Source organism: Gymnodraco acuticeps, unplaced genomic scaffold (assembly GCF_902827175.1).
Source record: "Gymnodraco acuticeps unplaced genomic scaffold, fGymAcu1.1, whole genome shotgun sequence".
NCBI classification, from domain to species: Eukaryota; Metazoa; Chordata; class Actinopteri; order Perciformes; family Bathydraconidae; genus Gymnodraco; species Gymnodraco acuticeps.
Genome location: NW_022991123.1, coordinates 493,914 through 504,514, shown reverse-complemented (window position 1 = coordinate 504,514; position 10,601 = coordinate 493,914). Strand labels below are relative to the sequence as shown.

Sequence of the window (10,601 nt, the reverse complement as noted above, 5' to 3'; positions counted from 1 at the left end):
TGTTGCACGATGTTGGAAGAAAAGGACTGTAAACTATTAATAAACGCAATGAGGCCATTGTATATATGCTGAAAATATGAATGTCTCCCTTTATGAATATATATATGTATCGCTGTTTTTGCGTTACAAACTCTAAGTTATAAACTACACATTGCATTCTTGCTAATTAGCCAAAATATGAACGGAATAAGTAGCAAGCATCGTAACAGAGTAAAATAAATAGGGACAACAGCTTGTCAACTAACCATTCAGAAACGTCCTGCTGCAACCGAGATGTTTGCACCTCTACCAAAACCTCCGCTGCTTCAGGGTCAGTCTCTGGATCAAATTCATAATATGCTTGAACACATGCATTGCTCTGAGATGACATGTTTATTCCACACTCGTAATCACAGCAAGCATGGTAACGTGACTCTCGCCGGCTCATGCCCCCCTCTTCTGCAGGGGGGCGTGGTCAGCTGCTGCTCAGAATTTTCAAAGACAGGCTTGGAATAGAGCGAAAATGAGCGAAACGAGGCATGGCTAAAAAATGATGTTTGGTATTTTGAAAAATAAAATGTATAAATATACCTTATATAGGTATGGTCATACACTATATCATTTAAATATAGCACGAAACACTCGAGTCAAATAGTAGACGTGTGTGTGTTTGTGTATTTTTGCGTTTGTGTGTATTGTGTTTGTTTCCCGGGAAAACACTCACGAGAAACACCGGCTGTTGTTATGCCTGCTGTGACGTCAAGTTACTCCGTTCTCCGCTTGTAATTATGCCGTTACAAGCTTCAAAGTTGTATTTATCATCTGAATTTGCCAAAACAAGTTTAATATTCTGAAAGCCAAGACTTCGTTTATTTGAAATCAGATGAAAACAAACTGTAACAGACCCTGCCGTGTTATCTATGATTACTATACGCCTTACATTCATAATTTCAGCGGAGGGAGGGGGGCATCGCTGCGGAACAGCAGAGTGGCGAGGGAGAGCTGTCTTCTTCCCTTTACAAGCTTCACAAATGTATTTATCGTGTGATTTTGGAAATAAAAGTTTCATATTCTGAAAGCCAAGACTTTGTTTATTTAAAATAAAAATAAAACACCCGAAAAAAGAATTTTTATTTTTTTTTTGTAATTGGCTCATGATAGGCCCCCGATCTATGTAGGCCCCTGGGCTTCAGCCCAGGTCAGCCCGTGCATTAAGGCGGCCCTGCTTGCAGGTCCAGCTATGTGGCTTTGATCCTGGATAAAGTGTTTAAGTCATGGATGTTTAAAGTTTAACTTCTTCATATTTGACTAATATTATAGTTGACTTTTCATTCAGGAAGTATGACGCTGCGCTGTCAGTACGCTTCTCCATGTTTGTGATTGGTCGAATGCTCCATATACCACCCCTTTCATGTGAACGCGCACCTAACTAGATAGGACACGGCTGGCTTGAGCGAACGAGTTGATAGCCAGCGTTGTAGGACAGTTTAGCGAGAGCGGCTTCGTTTTGGATTAAGTCAACCGGATAACTCAAAACATATCCAGGATAGGTTGAACTAGATTCGTAGTATACCCCCCTGGTTAGCCGCACAGCATAAGTTACCATGGAGATCTAGCCAGCTAAAAACAAACAAATTGAGGCTTAAAAATATGAGATAATCCATAATCTTCAGTGTGGTTAGCTATGAATCTTCCAAAACTGTGCTACAGTAGAGTAGGCCCACACAAACTGCAGAACACTGGTGCTTTGGGAACTCTCAAATGATTTAATTCCCATTTAAAATCAGGAGACTAAATACGAACATTATGTGTGTGTGTGGTGTGTGTGTGTCACAGTGGCGTTTCTATATGTGCAAAAGTGGTGGGGCACAAACAACTTAGATTTCTATATATAAGCTTCTGCAGAGAGGTCATAGCTGGCGAGGCACTGCACTGACTCTTCAGGTTTACAAATATTATATTTTGACCTAAATCAAAATATAATATTATTTTCAAAAGCTTTTTTTGTCTGATGCTTCAATTAATTTTAACAGACAGTTCAACAGAAGGATACCCAAAACATGTAATTTTATCATTTAAATATTGAATTGTTCTCTCTTAGTAATATCCCATTTTCAATTCAAGGTTTTACCTTGACTTGAAGATGAAGTCCATTTGCCTGTCCTTCTGGACAAAAATGTTTATTACTTTTTTGTAAAAGTCCTCCCTATCTTCCTGTAGTTTCAAAAGTCTATCATAAATCTAATCGATAGATTTATGATTCGAAAATGATAAAAGGAGGATATTATCCGGCTGAACAAAACGTGCATTTATCTAACAGGTTTCCCACAGATCTTATTTGGAGCTATTTTCTAAAATCCTATGGAGAAATCTCATTGCTTTTTTGTGGAGGGAAGCCATGCACAGCTTCCTTCCTGGTTTTAGAACGCGTCTCTCTCCTCCACTTCACACACCACACTTTTCGTGGCACACGTACTTACAGCCAATCAGCTCTGAATGATGTGAGATGACGTATGGTGGGGATGGCAGCTCTATGCCCCTATGGTCATTATTTTTTGCCCCACACATTAAATAGGAAAATACTCTGAGCATGCGCAGTGTAGTTTTTACAGTCACCGTTCACTTAGACAGTGAGAGGAAGGGGCAGGATCGGGTTTTGTCCCACATGGCTCTAAACAGCTCAATAGGCACACACTGTAGACACTAATGAGAAGAACACAGACTAAAACAGCAATGTACAGACGAATCAGATGATTAAACATGATCTTAAAATATATTTTATATATATTTTAATTTATTTTTTGCATTTTGTTGTAATCATTATTTTAATACTTTCTGTTGACACTAGGTGGCACCTGCCCCTAACACTGGTGTGTCATACCAACCCTCCCGATTTTCGCGGGAGACCCCCGATTTCATTGCCCTCTCCCCGGTTTCCTCCCGGAGTCATATTTCTCCCGATTTCTGACAAAATCAGATTTACTCACGACTGTTTCCACTCGGACTTTAATACAGCTACACCATTGTTTGGTTTCCATGGTAGCGCGTCTCTTTAGCAGCGCGCGCAACTCAAAGTTTGAGAGGGTGAGGAAGATGAAAACTGAACAAGAATCGACAACTCCACCCTCTGCTCACTCCTTTCCTGTAAAATACAGGTCCAGCCCACACATATGCTCCATGGTGCCACAGGCATTACAACTACAATAAGCATGTAAATGTTAATCTACAGCTCCGGCGATCCACTAGCACCGAGACGCAGCCATCCTCGACAACTACTGTAGCGTCACCTTGGATACGAGTCCAAACAACTCACAGACACACAGGCCAGGGCGCTGACACGGCGCCCTTTGAGCATCAGATCTGACGACGCTGATTGGCTGAAATTATGTTTTGGCAGCATAGTATACAGATAGCAACAGTCAGCTTGTTGGCTGCTGCTGCTCTGGCTGAGGGCTCCTTTCTACCGCCCGGACGAGAGAGGGTAATGATACACGCTGCGGCCAGGCAGGAAACATGTGACTTATCAGTAACTTTAGACATCGTAAAACAATTTTAAACGACATTTTATTGTAGATTATACATTTTACTGATACCAATTATATAATATTTACCTTGTTCATTCAAAATAAAAATAAAATAAATGTTTTTTTTAAAAAATATATTTTTTTATTTATTTTTAATTTTTAATGACAATCAAACATGTGGGAAGAGGGTGGGCGGCGCCCCTAGCGCCCCTATGGGCCGGCCGCCACTGGGAATGAGCTAAATTACTTAGCTAGCTAGTGATGGAAAAGCATACTGTGCAAAAAGAGAGATGTATTTGCCTTTGGGGTTTCAGACAAAAAGGGAACCCAATGAACAACAGAAACGTTAGTTTAATATGATCAGCGAGAACATTCTCTCTTTATTGTATCTTTTTGAAAAAACAAACAAAAACAAAAAAAAGTATTTTGTATTTCTCTTTTGTTAACATTTCAGAATTCTGTACAGGATAAAAAGAAATAAGCACTGCTTAAGAACAGAGTCAAATCTCAAACTAGAAAAAACAAACAAATGAAAAATAATTCAAAAAAAAGAGGAGGTTTACAATACAAATTAGTAGTAAGACATTGTCTGAAGTGCAATGGCATAGCTCAGATGGGTTAAACGTGAAACCAAAAAACTTCAAAATAAAAATACTTCTCTATTTTCCAACAAACAGTAAATTCTTTACAGAGTAGAGACTGTATTATCTGATGTATTTAAACCTGTAAAAACATATTTACAAATAGCCATTATCTTTTATATACTTTTTCTCATAATCACATATATGTCAGCACCAGTAAAAAAACAAATAAAATAAAACAAAGAACATCAACAACAACAGTTTTTGTTAAAATGTTGTCTACAGACTTGGTCCCGATACATAATGATATTTGGAGGAAGCTTGAAGGGATTTCAAACCATTTCATGAACCCTTAATTTGAAGAAGACAAGAAAAAGGTCTCTACCTTAACACTGACCTAGAAATGTCTCTCTACCTTCCTGCCTAGAGTTTGGAGTGGTGAACTTCAGGTGTTTTCCTACACATCACCTCCACGTCTGACAGTGAAGCGGCGAGCGCTGCACTGCATTTCCTGCACAAGGAAGGCTTAAACAACCCCAGAACTTAGCTAGAACTTTTATTTCATCTCCCCCTAATAAACCTAGGGAGGGCTACAACCCCAACCCTTCGGCCTCCACACAGCGAGACGGAGGACTTCTGCTCCCGGAAAAAATGACAAAAACCGAAGTACAGAACGTCCTTCGTTGGGTGCTACAAAACGCAGCGACGTTTACAGGACGATGGCGGTTACAAGTTTGTATTTAAAGGGTTTGGATTATACAACGTCAACAACCATGAGAACAAACAGCGTTGATGGCGAGGAGCTAGTTTACAGAGAAGAAGGCTTTTTGGTTTGTTGATTACAGCGTCGTCCTCCAAACTTTCACTCTCGATGCGCTAAATACAAAGTAATGCAAGCACAAACACGCTTTCATTCATCTTTTTAACCGAGATTACAGAACAGTTAGAGAAGTAAGGTGTTATCTGACGACTAAAAACCTATCCGACACATATTTATTACTCAACCATTATGGCAAAAGAGCGGAGAGCTTGTGGAGGATGAGGAGTAAGGTTGACATGGGTTAGCTCGGAGAAGGGGAGACTTCAGTGGAAGCGCTGACTGATGGATGCTAACTGGCGTTGTCACCCCTAAAATGTGAAGTTTCTCTACGTTTATTAAACAAACTCAAGGCGTAGCAGTGGTTCATTTTCCTAGTAAAGCGCTGGAAGGGGACGACTTGTATTTCTTCACAGTAGTGTTACAGTATAGCACAGTTACGTTCTAGTTTGGAGCCAGGGCGTTATAGCTGCGGTACAAGAGAAGCCACGGTGGAAAGCAGGGCTACGGTGATTGACAACCAGCGGTGTCACAATGGAAGGGAAGGCTGTGCTGCGCCAGAACACATTTTTCAAAAGACAACACAAACTAAAGAAGAACTTTTTTCCTTTTTTTTGCACTTTTCAAAATCGACAAAGACACATAACCAGCATCATTGTTAGAGATAAAACACGGCAACAAACGAAACATGTGGGTGGGCTTTCAATTTTTTTCCCTTTCTTAAAAAGAAGAAGTCACTTGTGGTGCTTGAATACATTCAGTGCCCAGCGTTCGTTTTGCTTCTTGTCAGCGGATGCATGTGATGTGGTTTGTGTCACACAGGCAGAGGGTTTAATGTAATATTAGCTCCGTTAGCTGCCTCTCATCACATCCGCTCATCCTCCCAGGCTGGAGCTTGTTTGTCGGGTTGTTTATGTGTGTATATGTGTGTGCTTGCTTTAGCTGCCTTTTCTCTCCCTCCCTCTCTGCCTTTTTGCTCTCTTTGTCCTTCTCTGCATGCATACCCGTCATCCACAGCCACGCGCAGGAAATGAACCCCCCTTAAAAAACGCCACCCGGGTTGGTTGCCTAGCAAAAGCACTAGAGGGCAGACTGCGCTTGTGTGGCACAATAGAGGAACATTGTTTGTTCTGTTGTGATGTTCACAATTTAAACAGAGAATGGAGAGTGGGGAACGAGTCTCCGGAGAGAAGGTGGGAAAGATGGGAGGAGAGAGAAAGGCAGGATGAGAGAGAGATGAAGTGGAGAGAACAAAGTGGGAGAGTGCAAGGCGACAGATTTGTGTGTGTGCATGTGTGTGTATATAGGGGGCACAAATCTAAGGGAGGAAATGGGAGCGCTGAGAGTGCTTTCTACTCCCTTCAGCTCCTCACATAGTTGAGAGATCTGAAGCACTGAGCTGGGTGCCACAAACACACAAACACAAATAAATTGCTGTCTTGAGAACTAGTCTTGCTTCCCCTTCATCAGTCTGCTGTGTTCAATCAGCCCCACTGAAGCTCGGCAAGTGTTGCGGTGTAAACGGGGCTCGCTTTCAAACACTGGAACATGAGAACAATTCATTTTGCGGAGAAAAAAGGGAAAGGAATGAAACACACCTCTTAATCTCTATTATGGTTTTTCATTAATATGCACAAGACTTAATAATCGCTTTCTCCATGTCTCACACACACACACACACACACACACACACACACACACACACACACACACACACACACACACACACACACACACACACACACACACACACACACACACACACACACACACACACACACACACACACACCACACACACACACACACACACACACACACACACACACACACACACACACACACACACACACACACACACACACACACACACACACACACACACACACACACACACACACACACACACACACACACACACACACACGCTCATGTTTTAGAAAACAATAACATGCCAGTCTGCATCATGTCATCCTTTTTGTTTTACTTTCTCAGGTTTTTAGCATTTGTCCGACTTTAGTTCATCCAGTAAAAACTCATCTCCCGTTGGCTATTGGTTTGGGAAAAACTCCTCCATCCAACCATCGCTTGAGTCCAGCTCTGCCCCTGAGCCATCGCCCAATCCGAAGGCTCCTCCCCCTGAGGGCCCGCCCCCATATCCATAGGATGACATGTCCTGATTGGCTGTCCTCTGGTAGCCCGGTGGCTGACCTCCAACCCCGACTCCCCCTGGTCCGTAGGGTCCACCCCCTCCTCCCCCTGCCCCTATCCCAGGCCCCCCAGGGCCTGGGCCGAAACCCCCCATCCCAGTCATCCCCTGGCCCATCACCCCCTGGTTCATTCCCTGGTTCATGACCATTGGCCGGGGCTGGTTGGTCCTTGGCTGACCGCCCATGTGAGGGCCCATCATTGGGCCGCCCATCCCCGCCGCTGGGTTGCCCACCCTGGGGTCCATTCCCTGGCTCATGCCCTGGCCCGGACCCTGAAAGTGTTGCTTGGCCATGCCCTGGGGTTGACCCGGCTGCATCCCATAACCCTGGGCAGACCTGAACCCCACCATGTCCCCTCCCCCTCCTCCTGTAGTCCTTCCGATTCCTCCCCCCAAGGCCTGCAGACTCTGTCCTTGCTGCTGTGGCCAGCCACCCGCCGCCATCCCCCCGCCTCCGCCTCCTGCTCCCAGCATGCTTTGCAGTCTCTGTGCTTTGGCATTCGGGGGTCCTTTCAGGGATTGCTGTGTCATCGAGTTCATTAACATCCCCTGGCCTCCGTACCCTCCGGCTCCACCACCTCCGGGACCTCCGGGCATCCCTCCGACCCCAGGACCTGCACCTGCCTGCCGGGGCGGCCCCCCGGCCGGGTTGTGCTGCGGTGGAAGACCCATGGAGGCTTGGACACTTTGGCTCTGATGCTGCTGCTGGTGGATCATTTGGCTCATGGAGGGGTTGAGCCCGTACAGGGAACCCTGGCTGGACCCCTGGTTGCCGTAGGGTAGACCCATGTCAGTTTGCGGTCCCACGGAGCCCCCCTGACCCTGGACAGAACCCATCTGGACCATCTGCTGCTGGTTCTGTTGCTGCTGCTGTAGGAGACGGGCAGCCCGGATGTTCTGGAGAGCCTGGCTCCTTGAGGCCAGATCCTGAGGAGGACCTAGGGGAGGAGATTCAGAAGAGTTAAAGATGAGAATAAAGACAATGAGATGGTAAAGAAATAGAGAGGCATGTGGAGACAGAATTAATAAAGGAGTTGGGCTTTGTGAAACAGCTTTGGAGTCTGTATGCTTGATTCACTTAAATCACCAACTGGCACGTAAGACGTCAGAGCGGAGGCAACGATTTATGTTCCGTGACAACCTGTTTACTCTGGAAAGGAACACTTCTCTCCAAATGAAGTTCAAATCCGACCAGGCTAAAGTCAAACTTAACACACTAAAGCACCAGCACCTCACTTCTCCACTTTTCCCAGAGAGAGCCTCGGCAGTGCCAGAGCTGAGGAGGTCTGCCTGCTAGTGTGGAAATGGCTCCAAATCTTCTAATAAACCCACTCCTGACATCATTCCACTAATCCCTCACCTCCCAGCTCGGACTGTATTTCAACAGAGGAGTCGGAACGGAGAGGATCACACACTCCAGACTCATGAGTAAGGAAACGAGTAAGGTAATGTAACCAGACACAATTGCCACACGTATCCCATATACCTTTTCATGTATATAAAAAGCGTACAATTATGTTCTGATTGCAATGGCTTTTAAATCACTGCTGCGCCGCAGGATAGCTGAACTTACAGATACATTTCTAGGCCAGAGTTTCCTCTCTATATTATATCCTAGATGTGCAGACAGACTCTGATGGCTATAAATGGCATTTCAGCTTGACTCTCCACCTCCCTTTCTGTATTTTTCTTCATCTCTCCATCCCCGTCTCTCTTTATTTCTCTTCCCAACCTCTTCTTCTACCTAGCAGACCATCTACCTATTCCTCTTGTTGCCAGCCTCCCCCCTTTCTCTCCCACTTCCCTCCTCTCATCCATCTCTCTGACTTCACCGGAACTCTAGGGGATCCAGGACAGACAAGTTGCCGTGGTAACAGGCAGAGCAGGAATATTCTGTAATTTTTTTTTTCGGAGGGAGCGAGAAAAAGGGAGAGGAGAGAAAGAGGCTGAAGAGCATCTGAGCGCCAACAGATGCATCTGACAGACGGACAGAGGCAGGGTTTGGTTCAGGGTGATGCACAGCGCATCTGTTTGCATACATGTTTTACGTGTCTATCTGTGTGTGAATATGTCACAGAGTGAACTGTAAAAGCTGTTAAATGTCTTGGCTCTCCAACATGTAAACCATACTTGTTGCAGACCAAGTGTGCATGTGCGTCAGGATGCCCTGCAAAGGACTAGGAACTGATTTACCAAAAATCCGTTCACTAACGTGGTCATCAATAACATGCTGGCAAATTCAGGTCAGGGCTTGACTCGTTTATTAGGAAATCTATGGGGAAGGTTCCATTTTTGCACAAATTGTGTGATTTGTTGGACAGTTGAAACGGGTGCAGGTGTTGGTGTTTCTCACCTTGGTACTGATTGACTTGGGGGTATGGATTCCTCTGGCCTTGGCCCATCTGCCTGGGGAGATGCTGCTGCTGCTGTTGGAGCTAGACACACACAAACACAATTGTTAAAAGGGTAGGTCAGAAACGTCTTACATGACTTCATCTCTATTCCATGAATCCAATATTTTGTATCATTATAGGACCCAGTTAGCAATGGGGTTCAAACCGAAATAACAGGTCAAAAGATTTTATGGACGTAAAATATTATTATCTAAAGGAGACATGTTATACTTATTTTCAGGTTTTTTTTAGAACATGTTTTTATGTTCTGAAAACACACTATTATTGTCAAACAATTATAAATACAGGAACCGACCTAACGTTTGAATTTTGATATCTCATCATTTAATTCCACTGTGGTATAGCAGGAATAAGACAGATGTTTGGTGTAGCAGAAGTAAGACAGATGTTTGGTGTAGCAGAAGTAAGACAGATGTTTGGTATAGCAGGAATAAGACAGATGTTTGGTGTAGCGGAAGTAAGACAGATGTTTGGTATAGCAGGAATAAGACAGATGTTTGGTGTAGCGGAAGTGAGACAGATGTTTGGTGTAGCAGAAGTGAGACAGATGTTTGGTGTAGCAGAAGTAAGACAGATGTTTGGTATAGCAGGAATAAGACAGATGTTTGGTGTAGCGGAAGTGAGACAGATGTTTGGTGTAGCGGAAGTGAGACAGATGTTTGGTGTAGCAGAAGTGAGACAGATGTTTGGTATAGCGGAATTAAGACAGATGTTTTGAATAGCAGAAGCAAGACGGATGTTTGGTATAGCAGAAGTGAGACAGATGTTTGGTATAGCAGAAGTAAGACAGATGTTTGGTGTAGCAGAAGTGAGACAGATGTTTGGTGTAGCAGAAGTAAGACAGATGTTTGGTACAGCAGAAGTAAGACAGATGTTTGGTACAGCAGAATTAAGACAGATGTTTTGAATAGCAGAAGCAAGACGGATGTTTGGTGTAGCAGAAGTAAGACAGATGTTTGGTATAGCAGAAGTAAGACAGATGTTTGGTATAACAGAAGCAAGACAGATGTTTGGTACAGCAGAAGTAAGACAGATGTTTGGTACAGCAGAAGTAAGACAGATATTTGGTACAGCAGAA

General features: G+C 44.0%; 1 protein-coding gene across 1 annotated transcript in view; it reads right to left on the bottom strand.

The window, feature by feature from the left end:
* Positions 1-6,736: 6,736 nt before the first annotated feature.
* The window catches only part of maml3 (mastermind-like transcriptional coactivator 3), a 144,694-nt gene continuing 140,829 nt past the window's right edge, over positions 6,737-10,601 (bottom strand). Inside the window, exons 5-6 of the mRNA XM_034237092.1 lie at positions 9,463-9,544; positions 6,737-8,047 (exon numbers count right to left, since the gene is read on the bottom strand). Coding sequence (XP_034092983.1) covers positions 6,951-8,047; positions 9,463-9,544 — 1,179 coding nt within the window. The 3' untranslated portion in view covers positions 6,737-6,950. The remainder of the gene's footprint in view (positions 8,048-9,462; positions 9,545-10,601) is intronic.